The sequence below is a fragment of the Acartia tonsa genome, chromosome 13, assembly GCF_053477335.1.
Source record: "Acartia tonsa isolate MP-2025a chromosome 13, ASM5347733v1, whole genome shotgun sequence".
In the NCBI taxonomy this organism is placed as follows: Eukaryota; Metazoa; Arthropoda; class Copepoda; order Calanoida; family Acartiidae; genus Acartia; species Acartia tonsa.
The window spans coordinates 15,475,763-15,497,656 of NC_137272.1; the positions used below are offsets into that span (position 1 = coordinate 15,475,763).

The 21,894-nt window shown below is 33.7% G+C and overlaps 1 protein-coding gene across 1 annotated transcript; it reads right to left on the bottom strand.

Annotated features, from left to right (window-relative positions):
• Nucleotides 1-515: 515 nt before the first annotated feature.
• LOC145335172 (uncharacterized) lies at nucleotides 516-16,703 on the bottom strand. Its single transcript, XM_080180902.1, has 13 exons — nucleotides 16,580-16,703; nucleotides 15,413-15,558; nucleotides 14,056-14,114; nucleotides 13,094-13,178; nucleotides 10,628-10,747; nucleotides 9,563-9,707; nucleotides 8,962-9,118; nucleotides 7,985-8,182; nucleotides 2,660-2,749; nucleotides 1,859-2,003; nucleotides 1,564-1,694; nucleotides 1,153-1,182; nucleotides 516-665 (listed from the first exon to the last, which is right to left on the bottom strand). Exons 2-13 carry the CDS (start codon nucleotides 15,522-15,524, stop codon nucleotides 516-518), a joined length of 1,422 nt encoding a protein of 473 aa, XP_080037028.1. The 5' UTR covers nucleotides 15,525-15,558; nucleotides 16,580-16,703.
• Between the last annotated feature and the right edge of the window lie 5,191 nt (nucleotides 16,704-21,894).

The following is a 21,894-nucleotide window of genomic DNA, read 5'->3' on the forward strand; positions in this document are numbered from 1 at the left end:
AGAGAAATCACAATAAATCGAAATTTGTTTTCCTCGAATAGAGACTCCTACGTAAAATTGCAAGGTATCGTAATCGTATTACTTTTTTTAAAACACCAAACATTTAAAGTGCCACTAGAGGCTTTTAGGGGCGTAGCCGCTAGTAGATATTAGAGTAAAACAATAGAGGAAGAAGTGGTGTAATAAATAAATGTCCCCACTCTGAGGACCCTGTGCTGACTTTTATTTAATTGGGTCTTTGACAATCAACCAATAGAGTCGGGAATATTAATGCCCAACAGGGAATTCCAGGTAATTAGGTCTGGTTATACATCTAAATCAGCCAATAGGAAAACAGAAGAGAAATAATCCAGCAATTTTATTGAAAGTTTATATTATTTAATTAGTCAGCTCTAAATAGTTGCAATTCTTATGATAAAGCTTTATTTAGGAAATTGTAACACTTAAATATTTCTTCGTTCCCCTAAAAATGGATGGGATTTAGGTGTATTTTTATGACGTCACATATGACACTTTCAAGCACTTCTTAACAGATTATAGGACCAGTTTGGCCATCTAGATCTAATATATCTATTTTCCTGTTCAAGACTGTCTATGAATTTTTTCTTCTGTATTTCAAATATTTCTTCAAATCCATTTTCCATGTTGCTGTACATATATGAGTCCTTTAAATTATATACAAATCAGGTTAATTGGGTCTATAAAAAACCGCAACAAAAATAAGTTAACAATTATTTTAAGATAAACAGGGATGACAACATCCATAAGTAGCGAAGCATAAAAAATCATAGATAAGAATACGGACAAATGATTTAAAGAGCATTTGGTAAAATTAGGATTATTGAATAAAATATCACGAAACCTTTTTATATATTTTCTCTATTTAAAAAAATATATATTATATATGATAACTGCCAGAGTGATGGTCAAAGTAAATTACACACTGAATGCTTAGAACAACAAAAAAATCTATTTTGATACTCCCCAAAAAGATTACAGTAAAAGTGTCTGACTGATTATGACGTAACAAAAAAAATTGTTACGTCATAATCAGTCAGACACTTTTACTGTGTTCCCCCAAAAACTTTAAAAATCGGACCAAAACACTAAAGATACTGGAAAATATGTATAAAAAAATCAAAAAAAGGCTACCTGTCCTTTCATCTTTGGAAACAAAAATACCTAAGAACAACAGGAAATTTATTTTTCATACTGTCATTTAAAAAAGATTTAAAAATCAAACCAAAAACACCAAAAGTATGGGCAAATATGTGAAAAATATAAAAATAGCCAGAAGCCTGCCTAAAAGCAGTCTGACCACCCTGGATGTTAAATACTTAATCATGCTCCATATTGATGAGAATGTTGGCAATAAGTTTCAGTCGTCTATCTTTTATAGGAGTTGAGATAATCACGTTTCCCCAAAAACATTGAACATATAAAAATCGCTAAAAACCTGCCTAATAGCTGTCTGACTAACTTTGACTTAAACCTAAACAAACGACAATTTTTCCCCTGTCATAATATCCACATATATTCTGTATCCATTAATTTGATTTGTACAATAATTTCCTTGAAAGTTACAGCTTCTTCTTTGATAGCCAGGGCAGGATTTAATATGACTTCATTGTGATGTTCTATTGCTTCGGCCAGGGATTTTCTCAAGCCAGGTATGGATTCATACCATTGGATTTCTAGAACAATAGTTATAATTCACAATGTATTATAGACAGCTTTTGAATGGTTATTTTTATTTTAGAGGTTTAGGTAAGGTAAATGTTAATGATTGTTCCACATGGTTAGAACCCCCGGCAGGGGAAAAGCTACTTTGTTTTCTTTCCATTATTCCGATTTTTACCTGAAGTTAACATATTCTTTTCAGCAGCCAGCTTTGCTATGAGTCGTACATCATCTTTTCTTAATCTAGTTGCTGCTTGGTAGGTCGTTCCTTCAAAACTTAATTTTCCTTCAACCATCTCTTTGGGACTAATATCATGGTAAAACTAGAAGAAAAAAATTTCAGTGTGACTTCCAAACCGATTAATAACTTAAAAATCATAAACTGTACAGTATAAGTAAAGGCACTTTTCCACAAAATAAAAATATCAAGATTTATTTACGTTTTTTTGTCCTGGGCCTTCGGCTCCTCGGGGCTGCTGGCCGCTAAAAAGCGGCTAAGGAGTGGTCTAACCGCTATTACTAGAAAAAGTAATTTTCTTCAAAAATGAATATGAACCACCAGAAAATTTATGTCTCTATCTGTAACAGTAGCCAAGATAAAGGGTGAAGGGGGCTAAATTAGCCCCCCCCCCCCCAATCTATTAAGGTTCGAATTGGGGCCCGATCTGTTAGGGTTAAGCATATTATGATTTATCAATTGCCAGCAAGTACGCCTTCTAGTGGCCTCTAAGGGCACTTAAATAAAATAGTTATTTCCAGGACCTATGGGAACCATATCAGTCCAGCTGTTAGCGAGATTCTTTGGTACACAAATTGTTCATAAAAATACATAAGGCCTTAGAAAGTTTTATAACTATTTTTGAGGAGGTTACAAAGAGAAATCATCACTGGAAAAAATCTAAAGTCCATTCCTAAAAAAATTCTAGGGGCATAGTCGATAGAAATGTATAAACTTTAATACTGAAAAATGTAATTATACCTGTAAAAGTAATAGTCCCAGGGGAGCAAAAACTCTACAATTATCCCATTGTGGTAGATATCCTTCTATATTAGCTATCAGATCTCTGACCTGAATACAAAAACTCTATAATTATCCCATTGTGGTAGATATCCTTCTATATTAGATATTAGATCTCTAACCTTAATACAAAAACTCTACAATTATCCCACTGTGGTAGGTATCCTTCTATATTAGCTGTTAGATCTCTAACCTTAATACAAAAACTCTACAATTATCCCATTGTGGTAGATATCCTTCTATATTAGCTATTAGATCTCTAACCTTAATACAAAAACTCTATAATTATCCCATTGTGGTAGATATCCTTCTACATTAGATATTAGATCTCTAACCTTAATACAAAAACTCTACAATTATCCCACTGTGGTAGGTATCCTTCTATATTAGATATTAGATCTCTAACCTTAATATAAAAACTCTACAATTATCCCACTGTGGTAGATATCCTTCTATATTAAATATTAGATCTCTAACCTTAATACAAAAACTCTATAATTATCCCATTGTGGTAGATATCCTTCTATATTAGATATTAGATCTCTAACCTTAACCCTTACAGATCGGGCCCCAATTCCCACCTTAATAGATCGGGGGGGGGGGGGGGGGGGGGGGGCTCAAAGAACCCCCCCCTCTATCTCGGCTCCTAGTACAGATAAAGACGTAAAATATTTTTCTTGTGGTTCATGTGTATTTTTAGAGAAAATTACTTTTTCTAGTCATAGCAGTCAGACCGCTCCTTAGCCGCTCCTTAGCGGCCAATTTTGCAGCTAGGATGACCAAATTTTAGGACGAACTTTTATTTTTCATTACAAAAAAATTACTTTTTCTGATCATTGCCGAAAAACGGCAAATAACGGAAACCGCCATTTTCGGCGGTTACGGCGGTAAAACGGCGGCTGGCGGCGCAAATTAATATTTTTATCTGTTTATTATTGCTCAAGGATTTACCAAAAAAAATTATAGCTGTAATAGAAGCCACGATATTCATGATATATGTCTGTAGTAAAGGCTTGACAAAAATCGGTCATAAAGTCGGTCAGGGAGCGGTCAAACGGTCATAACACCACTTTTCTCAGATGGTCATTGTTATCTAAGTATTCACCAAAAAATGTTTAGGTTTCTACCTTATACACAAAAGTCATAATGTAGAAATTAAGATTTATTTAGAATTTTTTCTAATTTTTTTTGCTACCCAACCGACTTTGACCGGACACCACGACCGACACAGACCAGATATCCTAATAAAATCAACTCTTGCCGACGTATAATTACTAAACTTAAAAAGTCATGAAGTTACAGCTCTCCATCTTACCTACAAAAAAAATGAGATCGAAAAAACTAGAGGGGGGGGGGCTCAAAGAGCTGTAAGGGTTGATATAAAAACTCTACAATTATCCTACTGTGGTAGGTATCCTTCTATATTAGCTATAAGATCTCTAACCTTAATACAAAAACTCTACAATTATCCCACTGTGGTAGGTATCCTTCTATATTAGCTATTAGATCTCTAACCTTAATACAAAAACTCTATAATTATCCCATTGTGGTAGGTATCCTTCTATATTAGCTATTAGATCTCTAACCTTAATACAAAAACTCTACAATTATCCCACTGTGGTGGATATCCTTCTATATTAGATATTAGATCTCTAACCTTAACCCATTAGTGCCGAACCGGGCATCAAAACCCGGTTCCGAAAAATGGAAAAAAAAACCGGTTTCCGGCTTCATAATTGCATCATTCTCAGAATGAATCCCCCCTCTACTACCCTGACTTTCATTTCCCCCTGGAACAGGCAGTTTAGCTTACTTCCGTTTGCTGGTATAGCTCAACAAAATTTGAAAATCATGAAAATTCAAAATACCCCTTCTAACTTTTTTGTTTTTATAGTAAAGTCGCTGATTTTTTTTGTGAAATCTAATGTTTATTGACAAGTACATCTATTTGTGAATTCGTTTTATTCAAATTATAATTTTTTATATGATTTTTTTATCGTTTTTTTACGCCCTATTATGACCCGGTTCGGCTTGGCCATAAATACCCGAAAATTTTAATACCCGGCTCGGTTTCGGTTTTTATTACCCGGTTTTAACTTTTCAACCAATAAAAATAACAGTTTACGTCATTAGTAAGGGTTTGAGCCCCCCTAATAACCCTAGTAATCTCTATAGGTGTCACCCAATAGTTTCATGCTCGTTTTCTGATATGTAACACCCAAATTTTATATGTTCTTTTTTTGTAGTGTGTGTCTTTTAAAACTTCGAGCAACGGGTTTTTTTACCCGAAAACGGCGGCACCTATAGCCGAAACACTAAATTTGAAATAAATCGCTTCGTATTATACTTGTAGCTCTTTAGATTACATGAGGTTGTGTAGTTTTCAATTACGGATCGTATCAAAGTTCTAAAAAGTGTTCATCTCACTTTTGGCGTTCAAAAATTACATTTTTCGATTTTTGGTCAAAATAACCGGGTTTATACAGGTCAACCGGGTTTTAAAACTGGGGGAAAGCACCAAAAACGGGTGTTAATGCCTGGTTGGTATTTACAATGATAGTTTTAGTTTATAGTATTTTTCAAAACATACTCAAAATCGTAAACGATGGGTGATTTCGTAGAGAAATGTTACTGTTTTCAATATTTTCAAAATACTAAAATAACCCTAAAAATATACAAATTCCCCGATATATTCAAACGACCGGAAATTGAGACTTCACACCTCTGCTAACATTTTCATACAGAGAGAAGGGGTCAACTTATGCTAGATTTGGGATGTATTTGTAAAATACTACATATGTTCACATATCTTTACGGTCAAACATTGTCAGAAAATCATAAAAATTCCGGAAAATATTAACATACGAATAAGTTTTACGACCTCACTAGAATTTTATGACTTGAATAATAGAGGTTTGGTGAATAGTTTTTTTTTATAGCATCACGCAATCTCGTAGCCAGATTATCAAGATAGTTAATCTTAGTTCTTATTGCTAATTTCGCTTGTTTTTTTATTTCCATTTTGGCAGCATTTCATGCTTAATAAACCAACCAATCACAATTAAAGAAAAAAAGTCTCCAAAGTTGTTATTGCTAATTTATCTTTTGACTTTTCCAGTTACTTTATGTTCTGTTGTGTTTGTCAGTTCAAATAAAGAAATAGGATTTTGTAGATTCTCTTACAATTGTACATTTTTAATTCCACGGGAAGCTGTTTAGTGTTTATAATACGATACTATAAATAACTATTTCAGTGTGTCGACGTATCAAATTTTTTTCTTGATTTAATAGGTTTTGAGTCATACTGAAAATGGCCAAGCCGAACCGGGTTTTTTTGCAACTTTCCTGTGCACGCCACTAGAGCAAAACAAAAAAATACGAATTCTGTTTTGACCATTATAAAGCTTCCCTGAAACTTACAGCTCGATCGGCCCATAAAAGTGGCTTTCGGCACTAATGGGTTAATATAAAAACTCTACAATTATCCCACTGTGGTAGGTATCCTTCTATATTAGCTATTAGATCTCTAACCTTAATACAAAAGAACTCTACAATTATCCCACTGTGGTAGGTATCCTTCTATATTAGCTATTAGATCCCTAACCTTAATAAAAAAACTCTACAATTATCCCACTGTGGTAGGTATCCTTCTATATTAAATATTAGATCTTTAACCTTAATACAAAAACTCTACAATTATCCCATTGTGGTAGATATCCTTCTATATTAGCTATTAGATCTCTAACCTTAATACAAAAACTCTACAATTATCCCACTGTGGTAGGTATCCTTCTATATTAGATATTAGATCTCTAACCTTAATAAAAAAAACTCTCTAATTATCCCACTATGGTAGGTATCCTTCTATATTAGCTATTAGATCTCTAACCTTAATACAAAAGAACTCTACAATTATCCCACTGTGGTAGGTATCCTTCTATATTAGATATTAGATCTCTAACCTTAATAAAAAAAACTCTCTAATTATCCCACTATGGTAGGTATCCTTCTATATTAGCTATTAGATCTCTAACCTTAATACAAAAGAACTCTACAATTATCCCACTGTGGTAGGTATCCTTCTATATTAGATATTAGATCTCTAACCTTAATAAAAAAAACTCTCTAATTATCCCACTGTGGTAGGTATACTTCTATATTAGCTATTAGATCTCTAACCTTAATACAAAAGAACTCTACAATTATCCCACTGTGGTAGGTATACTTCTATATTAGCTATTAGATCTCTAACCTTAATACAAAAGAACTCTACAATTATCCCACTGTGGTAGGTATACTTCTATATTAGCTACTAGTGGCTACGCCCCCTAGAAGCCTCTAGGGGCACTTAAGGTTGTAGGGGGAAAAATCGACATCTTCTTATTTAAATTTGAGTTTCAGAAGAGTAAAAAAATAATGTTTGGGGGGAGGGGGGTGAAGACCCCCTCCCAAAAATAGTTTAAAACCTTCCCAGGACCTATAAGAAGCTTCACTCTAAAGGAGAACAATATCGGTTCAGCGGTTAGCGAGATCCTTTGGGACAGACAAAAAACGCTTACTACTTTATATAATAGGATTAGATCTCTAACCTTAAAGGGAATTTTATTTTATTTTTGTAAGTTTAACCGCTATACCGATTCAAGCTCTTTTTTTTAAACTAGCGGATACCCTAGAGGAGTCGATGGGTGGGGGGGGTTGGACATTTTTTCTCAGTGCGATTACTCTTGGGAGGATAGTTGTACCCTCCCAAAAAAATAGTTATAATCCTTCCTAGAACCTATAATAGGCTAAAAAGATATCCAAATCGGTTCTGCGGTTGGCGAGATCTTTTAGAACACACAGACAGACTTATATTCTGTTACTTTTATTTGAGGATTTACCTACTTGTCATACTAAGGATTTAGGCTATTTATCTTAGGGGGAGGAGTGTTATACCACTAAAACACACACAAAAGGTACCAAAGGCAAAATCTCTTATGCTAATCTAACACATCAAAAAATAGCCTGAAACCTGGCCAAAAACAATGATACATATTACAAATATGTTACGAAGTAGAACAATTTATGTCTGTCCGTCTGGATGAGGCTTGATATACCGATTGGGTGCTCCTTTTTTTGGAACAAATTTTAGGTGCATTTTCTCTGGGGAGGTTGGTAATTATATTCGTCTGCAACCAACCATTCAAAATTTAATACAAGTACCCAAAGTACCTAAAAAGATAACGTTGTAATAAGACTTTGGGTAAAAAATAATGTCCAATGTTCCCTCCCTACCTGATTTTTTACCTGATCTGAGTCAACAGTATCTTTTATCTTCCTCCAAGTCCTAGCTGTTCTCTTGAGCAGATTATAATTATCAATAGGATGTTTTATGTTTGTCTCCTCAATATTCTTCAATGAATATCCATCAGTACCCAACAGTTCATCTAGTTTTTCTGGAGTTATGTGTTGCAGTAGTTTTTCCACAAGTGACTTCTCCCTGCCCTGAGTTTTAAATCCGTAAATAATTATTAGCCTAGCTACTCAGGGATCTAAAGGAAAAGGCCAATGAACGATAAATTGATGTACATTTCCAATGATGATACACAAAAATATCATTTCTTCAAATTAAAATTAGTGGTTGAAACATTTGGACACTAAAGTTAATGAACCAAATAATCAAAAATTCTGAACTTAACCCCCCAGAATTGTTAAGCCAACGAATAAGAAAATATGAAATGTGTAGACTAGTGCAATCAACAGCCCAATATCCCCTCCCTATCAAGTAGCTACCTTATAATTGTTTCTTTCCATACATCTGGAGTATTTGCAAGGAGGGAGGCGACATTGGAATGTAAATTATACTGTTACCCAAAGTTTGATAAAATTCATTTGGTGCTTTAAAAACATTGGACACTTTCATTAAATCAAGAATAGTTTTTTCAAAAGTTTTCCACGAATAATTTTAATCTACAAATCCATTTAATAATTTTGTAAATTGTTAAAATGTTTTAAATTTGGAAGCAATATATAAAAATTCTATAAAATAGTACCAAAATTCTTTGGGTCTACGAATAGTTAATTTTTTGTGTCCAATGTCTCTTCCCTCCCTGAAGATTAAACATTTTTCTTGTAGCCCCGAGGAGCCGAAGACTCTTACAAAAACTGGTATTAATTTTTATGATTTTTATGTTAATATTAATGAAAAAATTGTCTGTAATACGATGCAATGCAAGATTTTGAGCATAGCTGAATCCTGTACTAATGCATGGGATATTCGAAGCCATACTGGAAAATTTGCAAGGATTTAATTCCTGTAGAATATAAAGATCTTCAACACTGAGAGCAGTATTATTTAGTTTATCAGACTCTGCTAGATCCTTAGTACCTACTCCAAACAATCTCTCAAAGGATTCAGGATCTGTTAGCTCAGCATCTTCCCTGAAATATAAAAATTGTATAATAAGCAAGGATGACTCCATACAACAGACTGACGGACTAAGTAATTTTTATACTGGATGCTTTGTAAAAAGGGATATCTCAAAGAAATAAAACAGCTATATATCTTTAATAAAAGCCGAGAAAATTACACTTTCCCTATATATTTATGATAATAGATCTATAGTATAGATGTATATATAGATAACTACCTGCCCCCCTTTTCCAAGGACCTTTTTCGTCTTCTAGCAAATAGTTTTCTGATACTTGGCTGAATTAATATTCCTGACACTATAGGTTGACCTCAAAGACACAATTGAGAGTCGGCACAAAGCCCTTAAGATAGGGACATACAGTTATTTAACTCCTTCCTCCTCTAGTGTCTTACTCTAATCATATGATAGGCTAACGGACAGACGGACAGACAAAGTGAATTATAAAAATTACCTAAATCTTATATCATCAACTATCCATAGAGTGTTGTTGATAGTCTTCTCGTTGATATCTTCAGGGAAGAAGGATACCACTTCTTTCCAGTCCTCAGAGCCCCTCAATGACCCAGGCAAATCCTTCCCAGATAAGCCAAGAATACCTAAAAAGATAATGATCTGACCTTTTTTATTGTCCAAGATGACCTTTGCATTCACCTTTGTAATGACCTTATTGACCTTGCTGACTTTAGTATTGATCACAATGATCTTTGCAATGTCCTTTCTAAACACCTTATAGACCTTTCTATTGGACATGATGACATTTATAATGACCTTATAGACCTCGCTGACCTTATAGACCTTGATGATCATTTTATTAACCATGATGACCTTTGCATTGGGATCTTGGACAAAGTAGCTTCAGACAAAGTAGCTTCGGACAAAGTAGCTTCGGACAAAGTAGCTTCAGGACAAAGTAGCTTCAGGACATTTACTTAAGAAAAGTAGCTTTCTAAGAAAAATAGTCTCCAATATGGCCGCAGCGCTCGGCCCCCTGGCCTGCCTAGCCGCGGGCGCTCGGCCTCCTAGCCTATAACCTAACCTAACCTATGTTAGCCTCAGAACATTTATTTAAGAAAAATATCATCAACTGATAATACATAGGTGGTTTAGAATTCCGTGGATTTTGCAAAAAGTGGTTGATAGATTTTTACAATTTTTAATATTGTTTTTACAATTTTGAATAATGTTTTTACAATTTTTACATAAAAATTTTTTAATTTTAAATAGTATTTTATACATTCCTAAGATTAACATAATTTGAAAATATTATGTATGATTTCAATTATGTTGACGATATCATCACCAAGAGAGAGGAAAGTTGAATGGTAGATTACGATTTTGAGAGGGTCAAAACAGTAATCATAGATTATATTTCTGCTTCTCTAAAAATGGATTCAACTCCCCAACTGTTATTCATTGACTTTTATACATTGACCTAGTTTACATGTTTGTTGACCTTTGAATTGACCTTGCTGACCCTTGTATTGTGACCTATGCATTTACGCCATAAACTCTCTACCTTGAGTGCCAAGATGTTGGAACTGAACAATTTTTCCAAGTTTCCAGGTAGCCTGATCTCCCGTGTGAACCCTCCAGTCACAATCCTGCTTGATTATTCCCAGTTCTATGTGTCCAAATCCTAAAATATTTTATTTATTTAGCATTTAGAATAGAGATAACCTAGAGACACACTGTCTAGATCAGCTAATAGGAGAATACCAAAGGTATTTAAATACAAGACATCTCAAGGGTTAAAACATTTTACAGATCTTGATACGTAAGGGCATATTTTTTTCATTTCGTTCATATTATGAGTCAGCTAGGATAGAGTTTTTCTTGAATTTTATTTCGTGTTAAAAAATGACTCTTTAGACTTCTAGGCTTTAGGTGCACAGCTGCTAGTGTCAAAAATAGCAAGTCACTATCTTGTAATCACAGTCCTCTTTCGTTAATGGACCTTAAAATTTAATACAATAATAGTTAGATATATTTTGTATTTAATTGGAAGCAGCTTATAGTGCCTAATAAGAAATGACGTCATACAATACAAATGACCAATGATAGGCCAGTATACATTTTCCATTGGTCAATTAAAATGCATACTGATACTTACCTATCATTCGTCATTTTTATTGTATGACGTCATTTGTATTAGGCACTTCAATTAATTGTGCATTATTATGCAATGCTTAGCAGTTACAAACTAAGCCAAAGCCCCCCTAAGGCATTTGTTTTATTATGCCAGCTTTTAAAACTTAGTAATCAAAATTCTTACCTAACTCTTCCCAAGTAGCCTACAAAAAACGCGCAAAATCAAGAAAGCTTGGTTCCTTGGAGGAAGAATAAGCGACCACTAGCCGCAGCTACCCTCAGCAACCAAAATCTAATTCAGCCACCCTTAGTCGCAAAATACAGTAGCTATCTTTAGTGCTCTAGCAAAATGGGTATAAATGTCACTGTTTTTGGCATATCTATTCTTTTGACGGCAGGAAATACCCTATATCACATCTCTTTTCTAGGCTGTTTCCTTCCCCTTCCTTTTCTCGTTCCCTGTACTATGACGTAAATAGAATAGGTAGGCCAAAAGCTGTGACATTTATCCCCATTTTGCTAGGGCACTATACCTGACACTCCCATAAGATTGGGTACCTGACACTTCCATAAGATTGGTTACCTGACACTACATAAGATTAGGTACCTGACACTTCAATAAGATTGGGTACCTGACACTACATAAGATTGGGTACCTGACACTTCCATAAGATTGGGTAACTGACACTACATAAGATTGGTTACCTGACACTTCCATAAGATTGGGTACCTGACACTTCCATAAGATTTGGTACCTGACACTTCCATAAGATTGGTTACCTGACACTTCCATAAGCTTGGGTACCTGACACTTTTTATAAGATTAGGTACCTGACACTTTCATAAGATTGGGTACCTGACACTTCCATAAGATTGGGTACCTGACACTTCCATAAGATTGGGTACCTGACACTACATAAGATTAAGTACCTGACACTTCCATAAGATTGAGTACCTGACACTTCCATAAGCTTGGGTACCTGACACTTTTTATAAGATTAGGTACCTGACACTTTCATAAGATTGGGTACCTGACACTTCCATAAGATTGGGTACCTGACACTTCCATAAGATTGGGTACCTGACACTACATAAGATTAAGTACCTGACACTTCCATAAGATTGAGTACCTGACACTATATAAGATTGGGTACCTGACACTTCCATAAGATTGGGTACCTGACAATACATAAGATTGGGTACCTGACACTTCCATAAGATTGGGTACCTGACACTACATAAGATTGGTTACCTGACACTTCCATAAGATTGGGTACCTGACACTTCCATAAGATTTGTTACCTGACACTTCCATAAGATTAGGTACCTGACACTTCCATAAGATTGGTTACCTGACACTTCCATAAGCTTGGGTACCTGACACTTTTTATAAGATTAGGTACCTGACACTTTCATAAGATTGGGTACCTGACACTTCCATAAGATTGGGTACCTGACACTTCCATAAGATTGGGTACCTGACACTACATAAGATTAAGTACCTGACACTTCCATAAGATTGAGTACCTGACACTACATAAGATTGGGTACCTGACACTTCCATAAGATTGGGTACCTGACAATACATAAGATTGGGTACCTGACACTTCCATAAGATTGGGTACCTGACACTACATAAGATTGGTTACCAGACACTTCCATAAGATTGGGTACCTGTCACTATATAAGATTGGTTACCTGACACTACATAAAATTGAGTACCTGACACTTCCATATGATTGGGTACCTGACACTTCCATAAGATTGGGTACCTGACACTACATAAGATTGGGTACCTGACACTTCCATAAGATTGGGTACCTGACACTACATAAGATTGCGTACCTGACACTTCCATATGATTGGGTACCTGACACTACATAAGATTGGGTACCTGACACTTCCATATGATTGGGACTAGCAGAGCTTGCTACATCTATAGACATAAGACAGGACAGGCCAGTTTTCTCCATAAGCAGCTAGAAGGAATACAGTAGCTGTGTCCAAACTTTTCAATCAATAATTATAATCTACAGAATCATTATTGGAGATATATATCAATTTATGATCCATTGTCTTATCCCTAAATATCCCTGTATATTACTGTATTCCTGTAGCTGTCTATAGTGCCCTTGCAAAATGGGGATAGGTGTAACCGCGATTGGCTTACGTGTTCTATTGACGTCATAGTAGAGGGAAAGAGAAAGGGAAGGGGGAAAGAAACATCCTAGAAAAGAGATGGGGTATAGGGTATTTCCTGACGTCAATAGAGTAGGTAGACCTAAAAGCAGTTACATCTATTTTATCCCTATTTTACTAGGGCACTATAGACAGCTACAGAAATACAATAATGGGTAATATTCAGGGATATTTAAGGATAAGACAATGGACCTTAAATCTACATATATCCCCAATAATGATAAATAAAACTACCCCTCCTGTACATTATAATTATTTGCTGAAAAGTTTTGACACTGCTAATTTGAAACTAACCAATCAAAATTCGATAAAAAGTACGCAAATTTTCGGCCAACATATAATAAAACGTGCTTAAAAGATACATTTAATTGAATAGGTTAGAGAAATGTTTATGGATTAATTTTTTTAAAGAAGATGACTTTAATTGCTAATTGACAAACATCGTCTGTCCCTCTGTCCATCTGTCTGTCTTTCTATTTGTATTTCTGTCTGTCTTTCTGTCTGTATTTTCACCTGTCTGTCTTTTTACCTGTCTGTCTTTCTGTGTGTCTATCTGCCTGTCTATCTGTGTGTCTATCTGCCTGTCTATTTGTCTGTCTGTCTGTCTTTCTATCTGTTTGTCTGTCTGTCTATCTGGCTGTCAGTCTATATGTTTACCTGGATTTGACTGCCACTCTCAACTGGTTTCAAATCATCGGCTGCATATACATCTCTTTCTAAACAATATTAGTTCTCATGAAAACTGATGCCTTTTTATCTATAATACAAAGTAGAACGATGTCTGTCCGTCTGTCCGTCTGACCGTCTGTCCGTCTGTCCGTCTGACCGTCTGTCCGTCTGTCTGTCCGTCCCTTAAGATCTCGGTAACCACTGAACCGATCGGATTCTACTCTTCAGGGTATCTACCTATCGGTCATGTGGTGGTTTTAAGCTATTTTCTTGGGGGGTGGGACACCCCCAACCCCCAAAAAAAGGAAAATTTACACCCCCCCCAAAAAAATAATTTTATTGAGAACACATTAGACTATGAGCAGCACCAGCAATAATTTTCTTGAGAACACATTAGACTATTTTTTTACGAATTTTGCGAATTCGTTATTTAATCGAGAAAATGTTTTCCTGCTGGGTAGGTGCGAAAATTTGCGATCCGTTCTGCTGGGTAAGTAATAGAAGATGTAATTATACCTCTTGGGGCAAAGCCCCTAGAGGCTAGGGGCGAAGCCGCTAGTTAATAAAATAGTAACTGGACTAAAAGTCTCTAAAATCAGCCATGTGACGTCATAAAAATGAGAGAAATAAGATGAAAAGTAGGACAGAAAACCTCTAGTCATTCATTTTTATGACGTCACATGGCTGATTTTTGAGACACTTTGTCCAGTTACATAAAATATGGGCTTTTTGTATTGAATTAGCTTATACCAATAACGAAATTAATTCGGAAAAAATCACGAAACTTATACGTCTTTTTCAGCTGTCGTTGGGGGGCAACACATTGTAAAATTTATGACCTCTCCATTTGCCCCCCAAATATTATTTTAGATTTTTTTCGCTTGTTGGTTATATCTAATTACTTTCTTTAATCCAAATACAAACCTCTAATTAAAGAATGATATTTTTCCAAATTAGCACGGTAATAAGGCGGCTTAGAAATAAAATAGCCTAAAACCCCATGACATATGTGAATTTTCCCTAAAATAGAGAACACAATATCGGTTAAGCCGTGATATAAATCATAATCTTCAGACAAAAAAGACCTTACTACTTTATTTCATTGGATAAGCCAATGGCCGATAGATTTATGTAAGTCCCCAGTTATGATACACAAAATTATCCCTTCTGCAGATTATTATTAGTGGTTGAAACATTTGGATACTCAACTTAATGAACCAATCAATCAATATTCAAGAAAATTCCCCAAAGAGTAAAGCCAACTAACAAGAAAACATTACTATAAAACTTGGGTGACAAGTGTAATAAAAATCCCAATGTCCCCTCCCTCCCTGACTTTTTTTACCTTCTTCTTTAACAAAGAAGTAAGGACCATTTCTCTCATATCGAACTGTATCAACATAATCATCAAATGCTTGTACAGGCTGGGTGTACTTCTTTGGTATGCATGTAGACATAAACTGTTGGGTGCTGCTGCGCCCGTCTTCATACCTAGAACAATGATGACAACATCCATAAAAGCGAAGCTCTAAACTGGTAGGACAAACGAACATTAACACTTGTATAGTGTCAGAACTGAATAAACTGAATATTAACTGCATATGGCTTTACAAAATTGTAAGTAAATTTGTTGCACAACTGATTAAATACATGTTACTGTTTAAGGACATACTGACGTTTTTAGGACTTTGCTTATAACACTATACCTTGTTGTAATAGGAATCAGTATTAAAAAAATCAGGAGAATATGATAATTTTAACAATAAAAAATTTGATGTCAAAAAGTATAAAAACAGCTTGTTTTAAATGGACGTATGGACTTTCAGGTAACGATTATAGAGTTGCTTCGCTTTCTAAGACGTACCTAACTGTTATAGGAATCACCATGCAAGCATGAAATCGAGAGGACAATTCTAACCTGTTTAAATTTACGAAAAAAGCTAACTGTAATGGACGGACATAAAGAAGGACCGACCCTAATTAAAGAAAAGCTGCGCTTTTAAAAATAGACATACGGAATTTCTGGTTGATACAATTATGCTTGTCATAGGAATCATCATGTCAAGTTTAAAAATGATAGGATTATTCTAACATGTTTAAATCAATGAAAAGAGCAAATTTTTCTGGACGTACAGACGGACGTACGACCCTAATTATAGATAAACGTTGCTTTAAAAGAAAAAAACAAGTATGACAACATATGTAATAGCTAAGCAAAATCAACAAAATCTTACTAAATATCAATCTCAAAACCATTAAAATAAAGAATGATTTATAGAGATACTTCATTTGTAACATTTTAGCTAATAATTAAAGCAATCAACATTTCCAAAATCAAGAAAAATTTTATTTTGAGAAACTATTCTTAATAAAAGGTACCTTAATGTTAAAGGAATCATTATGCCAAGCTTAAACTTAATTAACTAAAAACATTAAGACATGATTTTTCAGTACGGCTGAGAATACAGCAGTTATTAATTGATTTTGAAGCAATACTGTAACTAAAACTTACCTTTTAGGTAATCTTGTAACTTTAACATCCAGCCAACAATCTCCATGCAATGAGGCTAATCTATTTTTTATACCAAAAACATTTTTAATAATTTTTACTCAATCTTTTTGTCCTTTGAATGTCCTTTAAATCAATGTAATGCCATTAGATTGACAAAATAAAGTCAGCATTGGCTATTTTTCTATAAAGCTATAAAGTTGAGATAAAAATACAAATGGTTGGATTGTCAACAGTTTTGACAGGGATTTGAATGCCATATAGTCAAGGATCCAGGAAAATAGCCTAATACCAGGTCAAACAAGCTTCCCTGAAAAGTACAACCTATTCAGACCAACATTTTTAAAAATCTGTAGACAACAAACTCTTGAGTAGTATTTCATATTATGGGATATATCCTGTAGGGAGGTGTGTTTAATCAAACAAAATTTAATCATTAATATATAATTCTTAGAATCGCCCACTTTAAAAACCGATTTAATGAATATTTTGTTAAAAACCATAAAATACTTTTTTAAGGTATAAATTCCCCAAGCCAATAAAAAAATAAGCTATTTATGGTTATTTTCTTTCAAGTGTAAGTGGGTCAATTCCTAATTATCAGACAAACACTAGTTTTAAAGTAGCTGTGCTACTAAAAATGTTATTGTGCTATTCCTAATCATGAGTCCAAAATAAACTTTTTTATCATGGGGTATATTATCTCTGTTTACATGGGTGTTGGAAAGGCTAATTAATAGCAACAGGATGTATAGTTGTAACATTGTAGGTTAGCATTAATCTGAAAACATGGATAATTCAGTAAAAATTTTAAGAATTTGTGTGAATTAGAAAGAATTTGTAAGAATAAGGAAGAATTTGCAAGAATAAGTAAGATGATGTGAGAATATGGAATAATTTGTAAGAATAAGGAAGAATGTGTAAGAATAAGGAAGAATTTGTAAGAATAAGGAATAATTTGTGAAAATATGGAATAATTTGTAAGAATGAGGAAGAATTTGTGAGAATATGGAACAATTTGTAAGAATAAGGAAGAATGTGTAAGAATAAGGAAGAATTTGTAAGAATAAGTAAGATTATGTGAGATTAAGGAACATTTTGTGAGATTAATAAGATGATGTGAGAATAAGGAAGAAAGTGTAAACTTTTTAATGATGGGGAATATTATCTCTGTTTATGTGGGTGTTGGAAAGGCTAATTAATAGCAACAGGATGTATAGTTGTAACATTATAGGTTAGCATTAATCTGAAAACATGGATAATTCAGTAAAAATTATTAAGAATTTGTGAGAATTAGAAAGAATTTGTAAGAATAAGGAAGAATTTGTAAGAATAAGTAAGATTATGTGAGATTAAGGAACATTTTGCGAGATTAAGTAAGATAATGTGAGAATAAGGAAGAAAGTGTAAACAATTTTATGATGGGGAATATTATCTCTGTTTACATGGGTGTTGGAAAGGCTAATTAATAGCAACAGGATGTATAGTTGTAACATTGTAGGTTAGCATTAATCTGAAAACAAGGATGTTAACATACATAAGTAGCAAACCTGCAGCAATAGCTTGCTGGCAAGGATGTGTCAGGTTCGAGTCTAGACCACATTGCGTTATGCTAAAGAGACATTAAAAATTGTACCTACTGCTGCTTTGTCTGGCATGTGAAAATAATAGTGATAGTAGGGGGAATATCTTGGCCCATAAACAGGCACAACTCATTATCATTGACAGTAAGGACTTCAAGAGAAATAGAATGCAATCAAAGGTTTTGCGGATTTTTACTTAACCTAATATCCTATTGTGTGTGTTAAGAGTAATGCATCCCATTACAAGCAGATGATGCCCTTGGGTTCTCTAGATTATCACTTAAAATTGAGGGAGAATCTTTTTCCAATAAAGCATTTAAAAAGGTACATAAGAAGCAAATCACAAAAAAAAACAAGTATTTATGCCTTAAGAAGCATAACCGATAGACCGACGACTGACTGACCAAGTAATTTATAGACTGTATGCTTTGGGGTGCAACCAAAAATTTTAGCTATCTATCCTAAATAGCTGCTGCGAAAATCACATTTTTTCCACAGCATCTAGACGGCTGGACAAACAAATCAAATTATAGTGTAACTTTGCTACTAACAAGGATGATCAGGTTCATTTGTAAAGTATAAATAACATACAAAAAAAATAAGTCAAAATAATATGCTATTAAACTGTGCATCAAATCTTTAAAAAGTTATAACGAGGCGAAATGAACTAATAAGGAAAACAGTAAAAGTGTCGAACTATGACGTCAGAAAAAATTAACAATTAACCAATAAGAAGCCAGTATTCACTGTGGTGAAATATATAGCGGCCTCTCATTGGTTAATTGTTAATTTTTTCTGACGTCATAGTTCGACACTTTTACTGTTTTCCTAATAAGAGAAAGACCAACCATTATGCATAAATATAAAAAAGCTTCGCTTTTAAAGTTATGCCTTTATAAAACATATTAGACTAGTTGCCTCGCCCTAGCCTTTAGGGGAGGGCGTTTCGGTGGGAAGTAAAATAGCCTAAAACTACCCCTATAAAGCTTCACTGGAAAGTACAACCCATTTGGACCAGCAATTTTTAAGGCTTTTAGCTTGAGACAAAAACCCTTACTACTTTATTTTATAGAATAGAATAGGATGTAATATGTATCAAGATCATTCAAGAAAAATAAATGATTTAAGGCTTTTCGTAAAAACTTTTTGTGAAAAATCACATATTGTATCTTATTGCAGATAATTTTCTCTGAATAAAAAAATCAAAATAAGATAATTTTTTATTTTTCTATCTGCATAATATCTGTGTATAATACGATGCAATGAATAACTATTCTAAAACTTTCTAAAATCACGTATAATTATCACATATAAACTATAACAAATAACAAATAACCTTTAATACAGATATTTTCCCTCAACTATCTAAAAACCAGCTGATATTAGAAAACTTTCTCCAAGCTATTTTGGAAAAAATGTACCATGAACAAGCATATTTTTAATAGTTTTTGTCAATATTTTTTTTATTTATATAAAAAATGTATGATTTAATCATTAAGTTAAAAAATTTTAAAACTAAACTAAAATTATAGTTATTAAATCTCTATTTTTTACTTAATAAAATCAATTTTAAGGACAACAATAATTATTTTGATAATTTTGACTAGTAAAGGTCGAATGAATACATTAGCTTCCCAGAGAAAATTAGTGTTCATAAAAAAAAACCGTTAAAATCATATAAATAGCAAATATTTTCAAAAGTTTTTTTTTGGAAGCAAAGAAACTCTTTATTTCATAGTTTACATTCGTTCGTCTGTTTGATACGCATTAATAATGATTTTAAGATCCAAAAATTAAAATTCCAATGACCAATGAGTAGTTACTCTTTAAATTCCCATATCCCTCTGTTTTTTTTATTACTAGGGCGTGGCACCAACATCCATTTCTTAAAAGAAAAGAAAAATAATAGGGAGAGAGGATTTTTACTAGGGAGGCTGGAGATATTGTTCCCCAAAATAGTTAAAAAAACCTTGTATCCTTCGCTACAGACAAAAAAAAATGGTCACTTATATTATAGGAAAGACCATTATTTCTATATCATAGTATCCGTATGATCTAAAAAAAAAAAATAGTTTTGCTAAAGCTTAGATTTGCTAGATTATAAAGTAACTTATTTACCGTACTTTTCCTTTGGTAGTATAGATACAAAACTGTCAATCTATAAAAGGAGCAAACAAAATAATTATTGAATGGTTCTTGGTTTTTACTTCTATTTTACCTCAATTTGTGCATTATATAATGCTAGCGGCTACGCCCTCTAGTGGCCTTTAGGGGCAATTGAGGGGAGGTGTGGATCTCAACCTCCCAAATTGTTTAATTTTACATTTAAAAAGATAAAGTAAAAAAAAATAGTGTGGAGGGCGGAGAATTTTCCTTTTTTAGTGTGTGACAGGGGGGAGGGGGATGTTTCACCTCCCAAGAAAACAGCTTAAAATCATTACAGGAACAGTAGTTTTTTTCCCTGAAGAGCACAGTGGGATCTTTTGACAAAAATCGGTACATCCAAAGAATTTAAAATCGACTTTTATCTATTCTAGGAATTAATAATGGCTGTTAGTAGACAGCTGGAAAAGAAATTTTTTCTAAATATAAATTTTTGGCGGATTTATCCCATTTTTAGGGGGTCTCCCTTCTTATTAGAAGTATTTTTTATGACGTCAAACATGCCACTTTCCAGCGCTACCATATTATTAAAAATTTAATGGGTAAGAACATGTTGAGCAAAAGCTGGGTCGCTGTAATCAATGGCTGCATGGTGGTGGGGTAAGAAACTCTGATCTTTGTAGCAAGGGAACCTGGTAATGAAACAGCTTAAAGAGCATAATAAAAAATGACGTCATACCATAGAAATGACCAATGTTAGGCCATGGCCAGTATGCATTGTGATTGACAAAAGATAGGCTAGTATGCATTTTGACCAATGATAGGTCAGTATACATTGTAATGACAAATGATATGCCAGTATGCATTGTAATTCACAAATGATAGGCCAATTTGCATTAAGATATATAAGTTTTCCGGAATTTTAAAGTTAGGGGGAGATTTGAAATCTGCATCAAATTTTGAGGATTTTTTATAAAATTCGTTTTTTCTATAATTCTTTATCTAAAAGCGGAAATGCAATTTAAGTTAATTAATTTTGATTTTGATTTGTGATTGGTGGATTTAAAAAATCTGCGCTCTGATTGGATGGCGTACATCATTCAACCAATTAGAGCGCAGGTAATTTAAAATCCACTTATCCTATTGGTCAAAATTAATTAACTTAAAATGCATTTCCGCTTTCAGATAAAGAATTATACAAAAAACGAAATTTATAAAAAAAATCCTTAAAATTTGATGCAGATTTAAAATCTCCCCCTAACATTAAAATTCCGGAAAACTTAAATATCTTAATTTGCATTTTAATGAACCAATTATAGGCCAGTATGTATTGTAATTGACCAATGATTGGCCAGTTTGCATTAGAATTTACCAATGATAAGCCAGTATGCATTGTAATTGACAAATGATAGGCCAGTATGCATTATAATTGACCTATGATAGGTAACAAAGCATTGTGATTTACCAATGATAGGCCAGTATGCATTGTAATTAACCAATAATAGGCAAGTATAAATTAGAATTGACTAATGATAAGCCTTTATTAATTGTATTTGACCAATGATAAGCCAGTATGCATTGTAATTAACTAATGATAGGTCAGTATGCATTGTAATTGACCAATGATAAGCC

What these genes read in the sequence shown, in the direction of transcription:
- LOC145335172 (XM_080180902.1), bottom strand. Translation starts at nt 15,524, where the DNA reads ATGTCTACATGCATACCAAAGAAGTACACCCAGCCTGTACAAGCATTT. An exon ending in AGAGTGGCAGTCAAATCCAG is followed by an intron (nt 13,179 to 14,055) that starts GTAAACATATAG and finishes TATTCCTTCTAG; the next exon opens with CTGCTTATGGAGAAAACTGG. An exon ending in CAATCATATGGAAGTGTCAG is followed by an intron (nt 10,748 to 13,093) that starts GTACCCAATCTT and finishes AAAATATTTTAG; the next exon opens with GATTTGGACACATAGAACTG.